The 20,004-nt window shown below is 44.3% G+C and overlaps 1 protein-coding gene across 3 annotated transcripts in view; it reads left to right on the top strand.

Annotated features, from left to right (window-relative positions):
- The window catches only part of arhgef25a (Rho guanine nucleotide exchange factor (GEF) 25a), a 45,562-nt gene that overhangs the window by 18,629 nt on the left and 6,929 nt on the right, over positions 1-20,004 (top strand). For all 3 annotated transcript variants that reach the window (XM_056384152.1, XM_056384151.1, XM_056384153.1), the window contains 6 exons: positions 12,923-13,230; positions 13,806-13,916; positions 17,673-17,797; positions 18,506-18,572; positions 19,006-19,109; positions 19,341-19,410. In XM_056384152.1, the coding sequence (XP_056240127.1) occupies positions 12,923-13,230; positions 13,806-13,916; positions 17,673-17,797; positions 18,506-18,572; positions 19,006-19,109; positions 19,341-19,410 (785 nt within the window). The remainder of the gene's footprint in view (positions 1-12,922; positions 13,231-13,805; positions 13,917-17,672; positions 17,798-18,505; positions 18,573-19,005; positions 19,110-19,340; positions 19,411-20,004) is intronic.

Below are 20,004 nucleotides of genomic sequence, written 5' to 3'. Positions count from 1 at the left end.
AATAATCTGCATCATTGGAAAATGCCTTTAACTGCACAAGACACGGACAAAATAACAGTAATATACACAATATAACCCAATACGATAAACCTGTGATAACAACATGTGTGAAACTGAGATCATGAAGTTGTTGTATGGATTGTGGAACTCGCAACAACATGTGTGACACGCTGTCAAGAAAATAGTGAGGAACGCCCATCACCATTTGCTAAAGCTCAGTGATGACATTTTACTGACAGTCCTAAACCCCTGAAGATGTTCAGTTTACTATCACACAAGACAAACAAAAAAGCAGCAACTTCTCACAGTTAAATCAGATTAATTGATTATCAAAATAACTAATCAGCTAATCGCTCTACCCCTTTACTGAATTGCATTACTTTGTAAGGTATTCTTGTTATTTCATCCACCCCCTCGTACTTTTCAGCCATTTGGCAATGTTCAGCAGAGGATTTGGCTCATTTGCTGCAGTTTCCAGCCAATTTAAAATAAAATGCTTGATCATAGTTGCAAATTTATTTTTGTCAACTTACTCAGACTTTCGGTGAGAGTGCAGGATGAGTTACAACGTTCGATGTCTTGCTCAGGGGCACTTCAGCACTGCGGTTGTTTTTAGACATAGGAACATGATCCCAAAGGGTTTCCTAAGCTAACCTAAGCGACCTCAAGACCTATGAATACATTTTGATAACTGGAGTGTGCTTTTGACAGAAAACAGCCCCCTTGGCAAATGCGGAGGGAAAATTGCCGAGACGGGACCAGTGCGTCTTTTTATGTCTCCGCTGGAGAACCTTCCTTGTCATCAGCTTATAAGGCAGACTTCAGACAGTATGGAAAAAGCAACAAGAATAGCTGAAATTGAAGGTATGCCGCTGGACTGCTGTCGGCCCAGCCTTGCGTTCGGCAGTCTGAGATATTTTTAAACTTTGCATCCCAGCCCACCCTCCACCTCGTCATCTCCTACTGCCCTCCCACCCAACCCCCCGTCTCCTCTCTGCTGTGCAGCCGACCTCCTCCATATTGTTTCTCTCTTGCAACACACAAGAGAGGGAAGGACAGAGACAGAGACAGAGAGATGTGGTGGGAGACAGGACGAGCACACTCATACAGTAGCGACCCAGTGCTTCCAGTCTCCCAGCTGGATGAAGAAATCAGCCGGTCTGAATTTTGGGTTGAATGTTGCATGATTTGTCGGCTTGGAATGTGAACACCAAGTGGAGCATTAAGATCATTCCTGGGGCATTCTCATTTTTCTCTCACTCTTCCTCTCCTTCCCTTCTTCTCCCCCATCTCTCTCTCTCTCTCTCTCTCTCTCTCTCTCTCAGACTGGCAAGCACACAGCCAGTCAGCCGGTTATTAATTATGTCAACTTGCTTTTTCACTATTTTCACCATCTCCCCTTTTTTCTTTCCACAGTTCATTCTCCTTTCGTTTTTGCTCGACTAAGCGGCCTTGCCCCTGACATATTTCCAGGGCTCCCGTGCACTTCTCCTCCTCATATCTCCCGCTCTCTTCCCCTCTCTTTCTCCCCCTCTTCCTTAGGGCTCTGTTTGTAAACGTGCGGAGGAGAAGAATGAGGGAACAAATTATGAAACACAGGAGTGCATTCCATACCTTGTTTAGAAAGAATTCTCCAACAGCGCAGAGGGAGAGAGGAGCCACTTCCCCCTGCGTTTCTACCCCCCCACTTTCAGGCCATATGGGCCTTTTTTTTTACGTCTGTGGTCTTCAGGGGGATCTGTGACATTTGTTCCTATCATTCTAAAGCTTGGGTATTAATCTTATAGTGTTCTACTCACTGTTCCTTATCTACAAATTGGTGCTGCCCTGAAGTGCGATTGAATGGGGTGCAAAAAGTGTTGACGTCCTACTCAGAACATCTTTTCATCCAGCAGCACTGCTTAGTGTCTCAGTGTCTCAGCAGCAGGTTGCCCACAACGATTACTTCAGTGACCCCATCAGGCTAGAGAGGCACTGTGATTCTGGCTGCCCTCCTCTGCAGGTCTCCCCAGATTATACTCCATCGAGGCCTCACTGAGAAACTTTCCAAAACACTGCGCCAAGCAAAGCAAACAATGGAAAGTGACAATATTGAGAGCGATGTGATAGTTGTGTTGAAGAAGTGAGCTAGAGCTTTGACTACAATGCAGAAGAGCTGGGAGTGCTGCTTCCATGTCTGCCGACCTTGACAACAGCCGCCTGTTGTGTCTTGGAAAGGTTACCGCGCTCTCTTAATCTAATGTACTGTAACTGTGGACATAAGGTCTAACAGTCTGTTAGAAGCATACGTTAAAAGCAGCCCTAAACCCTTCGCTGACACTGTAACTCCAGAGATAGAAGATCAGCGTGGAGTGTTTGTTGTTGTGTTGACTTCTAACCTGATTTCTCCCTCTTCTTCATCTCTCTGTGAGCAGAGGGTAGCTGTACAAGTTCATGTGGTTCATCGGTTGCGTAAAAGTGTCTTGGGTATCTTAAGTATGAGTCAATCAAAGTGAATTCTGGGTAATATACGACTCTTTTCACACTGATAAACACAGCTGACGTAGCTTCTTGAATCTGTTCACTCCAGCAGAAAAGGTGTTGTGTTGTGGAAGAAGAAAGTATACAAGAAGCTTTTTGATTAAAGAAAGCAAAAGATAAAAACATCCAGGACGTCCCTGCAGTCTTTTGTAAACTTTTTCCCTCGTCTCTGCCTGCTCCACAACATTGTTAGCAAACCAGAAATTGAGCTTTTTTCCTCTCCTTTGTCAGCAGAAGACACGGATTGTCGGTTGTCAGCAGGTGCTATTGATTGTTACAACACACAGCTCAGATGTGGCCTGCAGCTACTGCCTTTACTTAAAGTTTAAAAGCAGCCCCGGTGGCCCAGTGGTTAAGACACATATTATATAACTGCAATGTCCCTGGTTTTATCCCCCCCCCCCCCCCCCCCCCCCCACATGTAAAAATCTGTTCTTTTTGTGCAACTACTTAACTGAATATAGCAGCAAAACCCAGACTACCACATCTATGATCATTTTAAGGCTAGAAAGTTAGCAACATTACCCCCAGGCTGTCTCAGATGCTTTTCTGTGCTAACAATTAAATGACACCTGCAAGCAACTGACAAGAAGAGGGAAACATGAGGTTTGCTTATGGTTTGCTAATGAAAAAGTTCAATGAACAATGTGGGTAGAAAGTCCTTTTAGAGACTGCAGCAACCTGCTGGCAAAATTAATACTTTCTCTATGACTTTACTTCAGTTTCATCATTAAATTTTATTTAAGCAATCTAGAGCTGATGGTCCTTCAGGAAGTCCACACTGTTCAGTCCATGGATTTAGACCACAGATCACAGGTGGCCTTCCTGTAACACTTGAATGGATTCTGTGTATTCATAAGACACCCTCTTAATGGACACACGGAGAGCTCCAGATGCAGGATTTGATCTGAAATGGACAAAAGCCGACAGGTGCAGATGGTTTCCTTGAATTTGGAATGAGTTTTGCAAAAGCATCCTTTGTGTTGACAGTATTGTTTTACAAATAACCATAAGGCATGAAAACATTCATTGGTGTGTTACTGTATAATTACCAATGCAAATCTATGCACATTATTACACTCTGTTTGTGTGTGTGTGTGTGTGTGTGTGTGTGTGTGTGTGTGTGTGTGTGTGTGAGTGTGTGTGTGTGTGTGTGTGTGTGTGTGTGTTCCTATGTGCAACGTGAGTAAGGGTGTGTGCCCACGTGTAGGTTGATTTCATGTCTTGCCGATAGCTAATCTTTTGTCCCTCACTCTCTCTCTCCTCTGGGTTTAGTTGCTATGGCGATGTGAACGGAGAGAGGTGGAGAGCCATGGAAAGGAATGAGAATATGTGTCTGGAAAGCCCATTAAGTCTGACTGGGAATCACAGTACCAGCACATCTTTACATGTGCAGGTCAACGCAGTGTGCCAGATCAGAATGAGAGATGCTCTTTACTTATTGTTAAACTGTCGATTTGCTAAATGCTTAGCCCCAATACACAATACATCAGGCTGTGTTGACGGCTTGGATGTGGAAAGACATGTATCTGATGCCATGTCTGGGGGAGTTGCATGCCAGACGGTTCAAACTAATCCTACCCACAATTCATATCTGACTTGTTTAGGTACATACAGTAGTCCTGGGTACGTGCAGTTCAGAGAAGTGACCTTGTGCACAGCCAGCGTGAAAAACAGCAAGAGCCCAGGGCCAGGAGGAGAGGCTCCACATCCACATGGCCCAGCAGGCACCACAGCTCTGTCTCCTGCTCTCTTAGCAGGCCTCCTGACTGGCACTGTCACAGCTGCCATATGGAATCACAATCGCTTTTAATTTGCTCTGTGTTCTCAGCCACCTCGAGCTTAATGGCTGTCTTGTTTACCCCTCAACAGAAGTGTGAGCCTCTCTCTCGCTCTTGCTCTTTTCTTTTGGAGTGTGTGCATGTGTGTGTGTGTGTGTGTGTGTGTGTGTGTGTGTGTGTGTGTGTGTGTGCCCAGATAATCATAGTGATGATCAACAGTACCCAGTGTGTGTGTGCTGCCTGCTGCCAAAGAAGCTGAAAGGGTAGTGTTGATCATCACTATGATTATCTGGGCACGCACACACACGCAGACACACACACACACACACACACACACACACACACACACACACACACACACACACACACACACACACACAACCACACACACACACTAGTACATGCACTAAAACAAAGTGCCATGTAGACACAGCAAGGTCATGCAAGTGCTTTGCCATCCCAAATTGCCGCTAACAAATGCTATCAAGTGTTTCACAATGGGCACATACATAGAGAAGTTAGTAATTCTCAAAATAATAGAATGGCAAATGTTTTAAGTTTCTTTGGCAACTTGTAACAGTGTATTTCTGCACTGTGCTTCTTTTACTTGAAGTGAAAGATCAGAGTACTACACCACTGTCATTCAGTGAAACAGAGGAAGTGTTGGGCTGATCTGCCACCTTCATGTAAAATGTAGATATAAGGTGCATGGATGGCTCAGTATCTGTTGTACAGCCGACTTGACAGGATGCATGTATGTCTTAATAAATCCTGACAAGGACTAATCTGTTCCTCTCACGGCTCAGTACTGATCAATAACATTTACTCCAAGCAAGGCATGGGAAAAATTAAGGTTACGATTGGTGACATCAAGAGTTAGATGTCATTCAGACGCATGCACGTACAGAGGAGTGGTGGTCTGTGTGTGTGTGCCCACATTTTTGTTACCTCTTTGGGACCTTGTTGGAACCAGTAGTCCTCAGAGGGACCAAAGCCCAGTGTTAATGAGGCAAAACCTCATTACAGAGGTCCTGGTTAGGGTTAGATTTAGGCATAAATTGGTCCTGGTTAAGCTTGGAAGTCAACACAATGTCCTAACAATGATAACTGCACAAACCTGTGTGAGTGTGTGTTTGTCTGTGTCTTTTATCTTTGAATATTTACTCAGGAGTGTTTACCTAAAATAATCACTACTGAGTCCTTGCTGTTGAAATGTAGATACCAATTCATTTATAGGACTGAAATATTTCACTTTGAAAACCAGCTATCTGAATTTATGTGATATGAAGTTGTGCTATTTCAAAAAAAGTTAAGTTTTTTTTAGGCTTCACAAATCCAGACACAAAATTCAAATGGACAACATATAGTATTAAGTATTCAGAAGTGATCAAATGACAAAATTTGTTCAGCTGAGCTTGAGACATGGAGTTGTGGACATTAACCATGGAGGGGACGTGTAATAAAGACAGAGTTTGAACCGAAATGTAGGATCTGGTGTTTTTAGGGTAACTAGCCTATCGGAGCGTCGAGTCTGCTTTGAATTTGACTGTTTAATTGCTGGAATGTATCTTTAACGAAATAAGTGAATCATGATCAGTGACTATGGAACTTTCCATCTCTCTTTAATATCTCAGTGTGAGTGTGAAACGGACCGCACTGGAACCTTAATCCCCTGTATTTCACTCTGAGTGTGTGTGTGTGTGTGTGTGTGTGTGTGTGCGTATATTTGTATGCGTATGTACATTTGGTTCCCCAGAGCTTACATTAAGGGAAAAGTAAGGCAGATGGTGCCAGGAACTTGGCTAGTCTCTCTTTGAATGGCCCTAGAGGAATGTCTGGAGTTTTCAGGCCCACTAACCACATACATGGTTCAAGTGCCAAAAGCAGCAGCTGAAGAAAAACCAGTGTCTGCGGTGAGATCGCCACTGCCTACTCATGCGGATGCACCTTTTTTTTTTTCTTTTGTGGACAATTCAGACGCTAAGTAGGTGCTGGAGGAGTGATTGAAACTTCACTTGAGATGGTGGGAACAACATCTCAACAGGAAGCAGAAACTGTAAACATAAATTCGCAACCTTCACCACTTGAAATCCATCAGTAGACTCATGCTGACCTGATTTTGACGGTCAGTCGCAGCAGTGGTGGTTTAGATCTGTCTATCACTTAGGGCTGTTTCATAAGCCCTCATCAGCAGAAGTGTCTGAATCACTCTTTCACATTGTTCCATAGACAATAGGATTAATGCATCTATTCGGGCCCGTTGTTCTGTGACTGACATTGCTTTGATGCTTTACGCTGATGAAAAATTTGCCACGGAGTGCTGATGGCAGGAGACGGACCCTGATGATAACTTGTTTATGTGTCACTTGACTGTCTACCACGTATTTCCTTCTGTGCTCCTGGAATCGCAGCAGTGTGTGCATGTGTGTCTGCACAAACTAGGTCAGTAGGAGGACAGGAAATCTCTGTCCACTTGTCTGTCTGACTGCAATGTGTCGCTCCAAAAGTTATTGCACACAAACACACTCACATATGAAACACACACACACAACTCGTGCTGTTGCGTACATGCACACGTTTCCGTGCATAAGAGTTGGAATTAGCATACTTGCTGCTTAGATACACTCAAGTATATTTAAAAGGCAGCTTGTGCCCTAATCGCCTTCCTTCCCCTCTTCTCTTCAGGCTCTCCTCCTCTACTCTCACTCAAGGTTTTAGCTTCAATCTGGCTGGCATCTGTCTGCCTTTCTCTTGCTTAACCTTCATTTACTGCTTACTTAAATCATGAATAATCTCCCGCTCTCCCCATCAGCCATCTCGAAGCCTCTCCCTCTTTCTGCTGTTCATTAAACTGCACATTCATATTCACTGGAGAGACGTGTCAGCTTGATCATTTCAGAGGATTTCTAAGGTTGGGGGTTCGGTTGCTTATGTCGCACTGTCAAACTGGAAGAGAAGATAAGGAGAGGAGAGGAGAGGAGAGGAGAGGAGAGGAGAGGAGCTAGCATCAGACTCCACGGAAATAACGTTAACACCTAAAGTTACATTCAAATAGTGACGGCTAGCGTTTGCTAAATCAGAACAACTCAACCATATCAGGCTAATTAACAGTCCCAAGCTTGACATATCGTAATATAAGCCAGTTAAGGTTATCATAACGCTAATTGAGAGATTCTTACCTGAAGGCATATGGGCAGTCAAAAACTGGCCTCTTAGAAATGGCCCTCTTCACTCTTCTCAGGTGTGACGCGTCGGACAAGCATCAAAGCCAGGAGATTATTTTATTTTTTTGCTTTGTTTAACGACTCAGAAAGTGCGGATCTGTCCATTTCATTCCCCATGACTCTGTCCTTGCAGACCCAGACCCCCGCACCCCTCCCCAGTTTCAAAAGCTCATCGCACAGATGACCTAGTTGGGATTAAAAATGGCGATTTTCTCAGAAAGGTGACCAGTTTGCGTCCCTGTGGTGTGTGACTGTTTTCTCTGCAAGTTGGTTTTGCATGTCAAGCTTGTGCTGATCTCAGCAGCTTTGGGGCAGAGCAGGGCATTGCATCAGACGAGGGAGCTCTGTGTCCTGATCCCAGGGCAGGACCCAGCCAAAGTCTAAAAAACACTGCAGTGCAGAGAGATGCAGAGGGGAAGAGAGGGTTGGAGTGCAAAAGAGGCTGGCAGAGTTTAAGAAGGAGAGTCAGGAAGAAGTGGAAGGGAAGAGGGAGGACAGGAGAAAGAGAGAAAAGCCAAGTGTCAGGATTTATTAATCTGAAGCAGCACAAACATAATAACACATAAACCAGCCTGTGGCCAGCAGGATGAAATATAATGAGATAAAAGTGAAAGAGACAGAGATAGCAGACAAAAAGTCAGGAGACTCTAAAGGTCCAAAAAATGGTATACAGTAAAAACCCTTATAACATATTTCTGTAAAAGTTCATCAGAGGACAGTTAGAGGGTTTCCGGTCATATGTTTCAGGTACTAAGTGCCTGATTGTCTCCCAGGCCTGTCTGCAGATCTGAGTGCCTGAGTGCAGCCCAGGTCCTGCTAGTTGATGGGAAGAGTGTCCATTTCCTCTGAGTGGGTGAAATGTAATATACAAGTAGAGCCTGCGCTGAAGAGGATAAGGTGGGAGGGCAATGAACGAGAGATGGAATAGTGAAGATAAGAGTTGTTAGTGATGACGCAGGTGGGCGTCTGGCGTCCGTGCGTTGACCAGCCACACTCTCACACCACCACGGTTGTTATCTTTGAGGGGGCCGGCATTGATTGACAGCTCTAAGAGTCTCTTAGACTGAGCTGGACGTTTGACATGTTGGCAACTGTGGCGACCAGCAGGTCGCCTGTCTCTGGTGTGCCCTGCGTTGTTTGCTGTGACAGATGGATGACACTGGAAGCTTAGATCACAGGTGAACAGTCAACAGCAGTCCATCTGGACAGCTACCCTGGAGAAAATGTGCATGTGCCATTTGTGCGTGCGTGAAAGTGTGTGTCTGTATGTGTGTATTGGTGGAGTCCAGTGATGCCTAAATATCTATATGGTCCCAAGAGGCTGTAGGATTGACAGAGAGCTCCAGAGTGGAGAAGTTGTGAACAAGTTTGCTCCATTACAGCAAACGCTTTTAGCCTGATCTGTCAGCTCAGCATCATTCACTTATCAACTGATCAATAAAAGGAAGTTGAGCCAAACTTCTTCAGGGGGACCAAACGCTCATAACACATCCATCCACATCCCCCACTCGTTAACTCCTGGCTGCTTTGCGGGATTGTGTGATTTGCCCTTATTTTCTCTCTAGTTTTCTGTTCCAAACATGAATCACCGGGACGTTTACCTTTGATTCAATCACATCCAAATCAAACTTCTGTGACCTTCACGAGAATATTGCATCAGACGACTTCCTTCTCCACATGACTGGGCAAGCTGTATCAAAGATAGTTTGCTGGATAATTGAATTCAGTTGCAATTAAATTTAAAACTTTGGTGAGCAGACATGGCTCCCTGTAAACCACATGAAAAAGATGGACATCAAATGATGAAGAGCTGCAGCGATCAGGTGATTAGTTGATTCGCCAGTCTTCAGGAAGTGATTCTGCCACTGTTTTGTCAACTGATTAATTGCTGTCAAGCAAAAATGCCAAACATTTGACTCTTTCTGCTTCTCTTCTGTTCATCTTACGTGATAGTAAGTTGAATTTATGTGTGAGACAAAAAAAGACATTTGATTACATCACCTTGGGCTCTAGGAAATTGTGATGGACATTTTTCGCAGTTTTCTGAAGTTGCTTAATGAAGAAAATAATGAAAATTAGTTGCTGCCCTAACATGATTAAATCAGACAGAGAGCCAAAAGCTCGATTTAGTTGCTGCTTGCCAGTAAATACTGTAAGAAAAAAGATAATAGATGACTTTGTGTGTAATCTAATCACATTATGGATGAATGAACCATGGACTGCCAAAATCAGACTCTCCTAAGTTGCCCTCAAACTTCAGTATCGGGAGGGGAACCGGATCAAGAGAAGGTCTGGAACTACTTTGCAGCAGAACCCACTCGGCTCTAAAGTTACATACTATAGAGCAACTTTTTGGGCGAGCCTTCCACCCTGGCAGCCACTCAGGCGTTCAGACAGTGAGTGGGCGACTGGTGAAAGCCCAGCATTAACTGTTCTCCGCGGATCGGGCCAGCTTAATGCAGTCCTGTTGCCCTGTACCTTCAACTGTTAATTATCACAAACACATAAACAACACTCAAGTTGCATTAACATAATCAGCCTGCCTCGTCTTTTCTTGGCCCTGCCATTATGGAGATGAATGTCACTTGGCACTATCAGCACACGGTAAGACGGAGTGAGAGTGGGAAGGTTTTTTTTATTTATTTATTTTTTATTTCTCCCAATTTCCTTGGCGTAGGTGTATAATGGTATCAACTCCTCTCATCTTGCAGTGTGTGGGGAGAGAGGAGGCATATTGCTCTGAGGGGTAAGCTCATCATCTCCCTTTGCGTTTTACAGTTTCCTCGTTGTTACTATGAAAATCAAATCTATTATATATGTCCCAGAAATGGCTTGTATAAGCTTTCAGAACAATACAGAGATTTAACTTTCTGGGGTCAACAGGGAAACCGACCCACACACGAAACAATCAGTAGGGGAACTGCACGGTTGCCATGGTGACAGATGCTGATGTAACGATTCTCATTATAAAACCAGTAAATTATGTACACTGCATGTCGTAAATCTGTACATTTGACAGAGTCACTGTGTCATTCTGACACAGACTTTCACATCATGAGGCTGCACTGCTGTCTCCACTCACTTTTAATTGCTCCCAGGCACAGAGAGGGTGTCAGCCTCTCTTTTTCCTTTTTCTTTTTTTTTTTTGATAAGCTATCTCAACTGATGTCTGGAGATGGTTAGAAATGGTGTTACTGGCTGTGTCTCTGCACTGTGACCCCTAAACCCTGGCCCGACCGAACCTGAGCAGGGAACACTGGGAAACACAAAACCCTGGGCCTGGCCCTTGTTAGAGGTCAGAGAAGCTGAGGCCAGGAGGGCGCACACGTATCACATGTGCTCAGCATCGTTTTCTACATCCTCTCTCTTCTCTATAGCTGGGGACCCTCAGAGATGGGATATGCTTTGCCTCAAAATAAAATACAATGGCTTTCAGATGTTTTTTGTTATCCTATTGTGTTCTACAGCTACGACATTTGACAAAGAGCAAAGGCTTGAACTGAAACTGCTGTTTCTTCTTTATGTCGTCTCATCGTCTACGGACTCATTCAGTGTTTGTTCAAATTTTCGTCTATTCCCTGCAGGGTTTAGCTGTCTCCCGCCTTTGTACTCCTCTCTCTTCCTTGTCTCTTCCCCCTGTTTGCCCCCCCCTCCCCCACCCTTGCTTTTCCTGCCGGGCTCAGATCTCCTTACACTCCCCAGTCTTTCATGTGGATGGGGGTGGGAGTGGTGGAGGACAGGATGGGGAAATTGGCCACCCTGGGATCACACACACACACACGCACACACACACACACACACACACACACACACAACACACACACACACACACACACACACACAAACACACACTCACACACACACACGCCACAAGCATGATGCCTACAAAGTGTATGACGAGAGAACGATTACAGAGGAAATGCTGTCTGTGGTGGAAATACACAAACAGACAAGTTAGAGGGTTTTTTTTTATTTTTTGTTAGTTGCTAAAATCCACAAACGATGTGTTTTATCTAAATTTGTTTGCTGGCGATGTGATGTCATGATCATGAGTGGTTTTGCTCTGAGGTTAGCCATTTTTCAAACATTGTGACTGAGGTTTGTGCAGAGCGTAGAGTAGGGGACATTTCTACACAATTCCCTTTCATTGATCGGTACAGTGGCTACTATTGTATTTCCGAGGGGCAGTAATTGAATGAATTAAGTGTGGAAAAGCTGAATCTCTTTAAGTATATGAACACTGAAAGGGATTGTGAATTTATTCTGGCTTTGCCTTTGAAGTTGCGACGCTCACAAAATAGACTACGCTGTGTCCGTGTGCCTCCTGCAGTATGGGTCCTACTGCTGAATGCTGTGATAAGATCTTCCTCTGTGGCTCACACAAGGAACACTGAAATGAGGTCAATGTTGTCTTCTTAAATTCACTTTATATAAACTTTCTAGAAAGTATTCTCTCTAAAACTAAAGGTAAGTCATTTAGTTTTTCCCTCAAGCTTGAGAACTTGCAGAATTGCCGTGAAATAGCTGCATGAACAATAAAAAGCCGTGGCGGTGAGTCTTAGCAGGAGAGAGAGTCTTTCTCCATCTGTAGGAGAGTGGCGATCAAGGGTCAGAGGTCGGTTCTGGGGCAAGAAGATGGATGGGAGGCATGGCTGACCTGTGTTTGCACACAACAGATAAAACGCTCCAGACAAGCCGCTCAGAGGAAGAGCTATCTCAGGACTGAGGAAGGCAGGAGGAAGGGCGGCAGGCAGGATGGGAATGGAAGACAAGACAGAAAAACACAAACAGTCCCAAGCGAGGACCTTCCCTTCTACACAGGATTAAAGCAGATGTCCGGTCCCCCCCCCCAGCTGACTTCCCATGTCCTCCTGACATCACTGTGCAGCAGCCGATGTGGTCTTTTTTCACATCAAACGTTGAACATCCTGACCTCTGCTGTCTGCCTTGCATCATAGAGTGTGCGCTGGTCATGTGATGGGACGCACAGCTCAAATATATAAAAAAAACAACAACATAAAAAAAACGATGGTCCGCTTGACATAAACAGAACAGTGTGTCTTTTATTGTGTGGCTCACAGCTGCACAGCTGTGTTTGAAGAGGAAGGCTATTTATACATCCACACTTTGTTTTGATTTCTCTCTTCTTCAGTCCTCCATCACCTCACTGACCCACACTGCTGCCCTGATTTAAAGGGTCAACCAGGAGTTCTGCTGCCGTCAAAATTCTCTTTTTGCACTGTTATCTTTGTCCATTGATTCATTGACTGTGGAGGTGTGAATGTGGAGAGTCCAAGTGTACTCTACTCTTTGACCCATTAAATCCTTATTTGCCAGATGTCTGCCTCATTGGTTTATCAATAATCCTGTCTTTCTCTCTCTTTGTCTTCTATCCAGACTCGTACTCAGCAGCAGGCAGCGAGGGCAGCATCTCCACCTCTGTGGCGTCGCTGCCTCCGCAGGCATCAGGCAGCTCGGCCCCCAGCTCCCCGGGCTCCAGACGCTCTGTGAGCACCCTGAAGAAATGGCTCACAAACCCTGTCCGCAAACTCAGTGCCGGGGCCACCGCCAAAGGAGAGCGACAGGTCCGCAAACTTGAGGGGAAACCTCCACCTCTTCCATCCCATAGTCACAGCCAGGATCTGGGCAGCCCCCCGAGGCCTGACGAGACTCTAACCATCCTGCCTGTCACCCACAGAGAACTGGTGAGAAGTTCAAATTGAAGTTACAACGAGGAAGTGTTCTTTTTTTTTTTCCTTTGTGTTGGTCACATGAACTAATCTAACAAGACTTTCCGTTCTGGCTTTGTACTTCACATCCATTTACACCTTTGCGATGAACTACCTCCATAAGTAAACTCATTATCTGGAATCCTTCTCACGCCACATGAACTGGTTCTGAAGCAAACACACAAAGCTACAGTCATATATAACTACAAACTAAAGACAACATCCTGACTGTGGGTTGTTTACACTGGGTAGCTCGAGAATATCAGCAGAGTCACAGGTTTGATGTGGAGTTGATCCACGGAGGGCTAAGTACCGTTGCAGGTGGCAGTGATATTATATAAGAGCAGCACTGCTGGAAGCCTGTAGGAACTCATGCTGCCATGTTTTGTGACTCATTTGCTCTCTTCTGCTGTTGTGCAGCAGCCTGTGTGTGTTTGTGTGTGTCCGTGTGCATGTTCTCATGTGCCTGAAGGTATGAATATGCTACAGACATTTTACATCACGTTGATATTGTGTTATTCTGACACTGTGGATGTGTATGTGTGTTGCAGGAGTGGAAAGATGGCCTGGCGAGCCCAGAGGACCTGTCACCGGCTACACTACAATCCCCCAGCTATATAACTGACTCTCTGATTGGCTGCACGTCACTGCCAAACACTCAGGTCTGTCGGCACACTACACTGTAAAGCTAACACTATCTATAACCTGTTGTGTGAGACACCACTTAATAGTTTTAATCACATTCCAGAAAACTCCAACGTACCCTTCTGTTGTATCAATAATTGACTAGAATGAGAATCAAACTATGAGTCCACTGCTGATTCATTTTAGCTGACAGTATACTGTAGACAGTCTCTGAGAAGAGTAGCAGTAATATTCTCCGTGAGGACCCAGCCTGGCGGGGGCAATGACATCAGTACTCTTTGTCTCCATGGTCCCCCAGCCAGATCTGGAAATGACTAACACTGCTGCTGCTGCTGCTGCCGGCTCAACTATCACACAAAACAAGCACGGCTGTAACCACACATACACATGACCAGGGCTGCAAAGACATGCACACAAATAGACTCATACATAGGGACATACTGTACAGCACATACCTGCCAGCACACACACACAAACATACACACACAAACACACACACACACACACACACACACACACACACACACACACACACACACACACACACACACACACACGTAAAGGCAGTCTAAATGAATACAGGGCTCTCTCAGAGCAGATCAATGCACCAGAGAACCAGAGGGCAGAGTTTGACAGCGACCTGTGTGATGCATGACTCAAATTCAACATGTCACTAAAGGACATGCCTGGAGACAAATAGGAAATAACATGAAGTGGCAGATGTGATGAGAGATGACTCCACTCTCTCCTGTGAAGTGACAAAGAACGCTACCTGCGCACCTACTCCTCCATCTCTCCCTCAAACTCCTGCAGTCAGTCGCTCCTGGCAAAGGAGCGTCTCAAATCCGACGCTTTCTTTTTACGCTGCGAGGTGGAAGCTTGGCAGAATCTGGGATTCGCTTGAGCAGCAGCAGTATTGCATGAATCAGCGGTGCCTGAGCCCTATCAATATGAAACAATGATGATATCTGAGCATTTGAGCATTGTGGAGTGTCCCCTGTTGGTGAATCGACACCAGAGCACTTAAATCCTAATTTCAGTCTCAACAACACATCAAAAGACATTAATACGATTACATCACAGGGGATGAGGTCAGTGCTTTGCTGTTTTTACTGCCAATCTTTTGCAGGGGGAGAGAGAGAGGTAGAGAGAGAGAGAGGTAGAGAGAGGGAGAGAGGTAGAGAGAGAGGTAGAGGTAGAGGGATTAAATTATGTAGGTCAGTCATCTCCAAGCTGTGGTTTCTGCTTCTACCTCAGCTTCCCCGGCGACACGTCCAGTGTAATATACATAGTTATTTTTCCATCTTTTTATTTCGAACTGTTGTCTTCAGTCTCATAACCACAGTGAAGTATAGTTTTTGATTAAATGTTTATTATCTCTTCGTCAATGGAAAGTTCTTGTGATTGTATGTAAGCGGTCAAATAAGCTGTGGTGTCAGAAAGGAAGCCCGCACTACAGATCATAACATTTATGAAAATGCTCTTCCTGAAGAACAGTTTGTACGGTCTGTCATCTCGACCGCCTGATAAACAATTAACTGAGGAACAGATTCTCAGCGAGACAGGAACAGACACGAGTGCTGTTATTGTGAGATCTCTTCAGAGCCGGCAACAATGCTATCAGATTGCAGTTCTCAGCACTTCACTTGACTGTGTTCCTCCAGAACACAACACCATCCTGATGACCTGTAAAAACACGTCATTTAAGCATCAGCTGATATTCCTATGATGCCTGACAAAAACAACATCACATTTAAATCCATAAAGAATAATTTTTCTATATATGAAAATCCCTTTAATTTCACTTCAGTATTGCTGATGAGCAGCTTTTCATGTGTTCCGACAGTAAGTGGTTTGTTAGTCCCTAAAGGGGCAATGCAATAAAAAATAAATATAAAAAAATGGATGTAGTATACTTAAATGGATGCAGGTAGATGTAGAATTATAAAATAAAAATAACTGCATGACTTGAACATTGTCTTCTCAGATGTAAACATGTATTCTACTACTGCACAACATTTCTAATAATTGTTGTTTTAATAAGAGCTTGATTGAATTGTTAGGATAGATTCTTTAAAAGATTCAACAACAAAAAAAGCATTACCTCAGCTTTTGCTTAAACTGTTTTCAGTTTTTTTTTTTTTTTTTTTTTTCATGAGCTTCTGGGTAGAAAAACAAAACTTGCAACAGAGGGAGAAGAGGGGAATTTTTCTTGTGGGCTTTTGCCACTGCACATCTGGAAGTGATCAGGGAACCAGGGAGACCTGTCAGCCAGGCTGGAGCACTCCTAGCGGGGCAAGACGAGCAGGGGGGAGCAAGGGTCTTTATGGAGCCTCTCTGTCTCTCCCTACACCCTGGTCTCTCCACTTTGCTTTGTCTCTTTCATTCCCCCCCCCCCCCCCCCTCTCTCTCTATCTGACACATCATTTTGACAGCACAGAAAGCCCACAGCTTTGTAGACGCCAACAAGTTTATCAGGGAGATGGCAGGTGAACAAGTGGAACTGGACCAGAGGAGAAAAGGAGAAAGTTCTGTCTCTTTTTCCATTTGCCTTTATGTCTATCTATCTATCCATCTATTTATTTCTCCGTTGGGCAGCCGCCTGCCATGCTAGTCTGAGGGATTAGGTGCATGTCTGCGGTGTGTGTACAGGTCTGTGTATGTTTTTAAGGTGGGGAGGTTCTGCTTGACTTGGACAAGTGGGACATGGGGATTTAGGTGAAGACAGACGGCTGCTCCTATAAGTTTACACAGTCAGGGGAGTGAAAAGTCTAAAAAGAAACGGCTTGAAGAATATGACTAAAAATAGATGGAAGAACATTTGAAAGTAGATCCAACTGCACAGAGAAATGGTCGTGCGCCCTGAAGCCTACAGCCATATAAAGATAAGTGTGCTGACTGAGAAATAGGTTAGATAAACATGAGGGTCGTGCGCAGCTGTGAAGCATGTATCCATTGAGTTACTGATGATTTTAGTCTTTGCAGGCTTTGTTGCGGTGTGCACAATGACTCTATTTGTGCCAGGATCTCCACAGGAAATGATATCAATTCCAGGAAAAAGCATGAAAAGGAGGTCATGTATATAACACATGAACACAATCGATTAAGTCAGGGTAACCTTGGCCACGCACTTTCCTATTTGCAGCCAATAAGGCAGTAGTCTACTAGGAAATGATGATGTAGATGCTGCTGTTGTAGTGTTGCAGAAATTTAAAAACAGATACTATGTGATGTATTAACGTGGGTTTGAATCCTCGGGTGGCAAAGCAGGAAAATATAAATTATTAATTAACTCATAAATCAGAGATCTAATGCCATTGCCAGTGGGCATGCAGTGATTCTATTCTTCTTCCATCTGAAGCCAAAACTCCATCGAGAACCTTCACATCTTCATTTCATCTGCAGCAGCTGTCCAGCCTGTTGCTCCCTCTAACCCTTTGTCTTTATCTTTGAATCTCGTCCTCTCCATCTATCTGGGGCTGAGGTGCACGGCACTGATCATTAACAGGGACAATCTGATTCTGATCTTCTTATCATTCAATCTCTGTTCCTTGTGTCTCTCTGCTCTCCCTGGTCACCTTGGCAACCTACATCATTATCATCTCTCTCCTGCGCTTTACCTCCCCTTGCTTACTTTATTCCTGGCATCATCCATATCACTGGCACTGGACCTCTGATAAACAGTTTCCCTATCTGTCTGTCTGTCTGTCTGTCTGTCTGTCTCTGTCTGTCTGTCTGTCTGTCTGTCTGTCTGTCTGTCTCTGCCTCCTCAGGACACTCAGTCCATCAGTGTTTTGCCAGATGACAGCGGCTCTATGTTGATGGACGACACCTCCAGCCAATGGTCAGCGGCGGCTGACACTGAGGAGGAGAGGAGAAGTGCCTTGGAAAAAAGCATGTATGTGTTTTATCAGTGCGAACGTGGCTCACATCATTTATCTCAAAAGATAAAGCACATGACAGCAATGCTTTTTGACACATTCTGTAAATAGATGTTATGACAATTTAACTGAAGACAATTTTAATTTATGCGTTATTTCTACATACTTATTGAATTGCCTGCTTGCCTATAATTTACAACCTCACAGACAGACAAATTTAATCTTATCTCAGGGCCGACTCACAGCTCTCTTCAGAACTTTCAGCAGCATCTCATGGTCTTCATCAGCTGTTACCACATGACTTAAGTTCCATACGTCATGTAAAGACAACTGAGAGCCATTGTCATGGCAAATGAGTAAACTCCATTTGCTGATGAAGACTGTAAGATGCAATTAAAGGCTCCTGAAATAGCTAGTGAGTTAAGATTACTTTGTCAAACTATTATTTCCAAGGTCAAGACTGAAGTCTCTCGCTAAAACTTTACATGTTTGCATGTTCATCTTACCTGCTATATGCTGAAAGACTCCATTGAACTGGATTTAGTTAACTGGAAGTGTACCAGTTTTCCAGGATATACAAAATCACAGTTTTGCATCAGTTCCTTTCTGGAAAATGATTCAGAAACTAGGACTCTGGGTGAAAATAAAGTGCTACTGAGATTTTGCAAAAATAAATTTGATATCATAAGTCTAACACTAATCCTCCCTCATTTGTATCTTTACAGGTATGTGCTGAAGGAGCTTATTGAGACAGAGAAGCACTATGTGGGAGACCTGGGGCTCATAGTGGAGGTAAACCTCCCAGTCTGGCAGCTAAGAACACACTTTCAGCAGTGACAGAGAGGAAGGAGCTTAGTCATCCACCCAGTCTGTCAGGGAAAGCTCTCTAAATCCACATCATCAGAACGTCTCCACTTTTCTTCACACTTTGGTCTGCCTCCACCCCACCTTCTCCAGTCTTAAGAAGATTTAGTGAATTATTAGCTTGAAGAGTATTATGTTGCAAACTGATCTATCTCCCGGGGCCTTAAATAGCTGGAGATATTCTGATTCAGCGCAGAACTCTTGCCATCTTGAAAGTTAACATAAGCTCAATAATAGCTGGTGTGTGATTGCTGCTATGTTATAACAATCTAGCTATATTTACTGGTGTTATTCAGAGCCAGGTGAGGGGCTTTCGTAAGTGTGAACAGACGTCAGCAGCAGCTTTGTCATTGCCTTGCAGGGCTACATGGCCACGATGAGCTCCAAAGGAATCCCGGAGGACATGAAGGGAAAAGACAAGATTGTTTTTGGGAACATTCACCAAATATTTGACTGGCATAAAGAGTAAGTCCCTGATTTTAAAAATATATATATTTCCACTTGAGGAAAATTGTGTGTTCGCTCCAGTTGCATTCAAAATGAAAGACAAATAGTGATTTGCAGTGAATTGTGTTTGTGGAGGACAAAGGAACAATAGGTCAGGAGACAAATCTGACCTTCCGTTTTGGGGATGATTGTGCTTGTGTACTTGTGTGTGTGTGTGTGTGTGCGTGTGTGTGTGTGTTTTCTCTTCAGCTACTTCCTGGGAGAGCTGGAGAAGTGCTTGGCAGAGCCAGAGAGACTGGCTCAGCTCTTCATTAAACATGTAAGTATAACTACTACAGACTCACACATACACACACACACACACACACACACACACACACACACACACACACACACACACACACACACACACACACGTCAGTGGAAGTGTCTGGCTCTGCTTCCTTGTGCTGTTTGGAGTGAGGGTAAATAGAGCTGAGAAAACATGCAGAGCCCCTGTTTATCCTATACCGTACGTCTCTCCCTCTCCCTCAGCTGCCAGCGTCTCTCCTTCCACTTCCCTGTTACTGATACGTCTCAGTCCAGGCTGTGTTTTTACAAAAGCGCACATGGCAAACACACACATACACACAAATGACACACTGGCCGATTTCCAGTCTGGGCCGGACTGGTCAGGAAACACCAGGGAAAAAACAGCCGAAAAAGACAACATGAATAGGACGAGGAAAAACAACCCCTCCGCTCAGGCCCTTTGATTTGAGGGCTTTTTTCCACCCAAAACGGAGACGTACTTCTTCCTACATATCTTGGCTCAAGGATGAAGCAAAGCAATGCACGCAAGAAAGATTCACTTCTAAGTGTACTGTTCTTAGAATAGAGTAGAGCCTGCGTTGGTGCAGGGTCACAGGGCTTA

The sequence above is a fragment of the Seriola aureovittata genome, chromosome 9 (genome assembly GCF_021018895.1).
Source record: "Seriola aureovittata isolate HTS-2021-v1 ecotype China chromosome 9, ASM2101889v1, whole genome shotgun sequence".
NCBI lineage: Eukaryota > Metazoa > Chordata > Actinopteri > Carangiformes > Carangidae > Seriola > Seriola aureovittata.
This window is presented reverse-complemented; position numbering and strand designations above follow the sequence as displayed.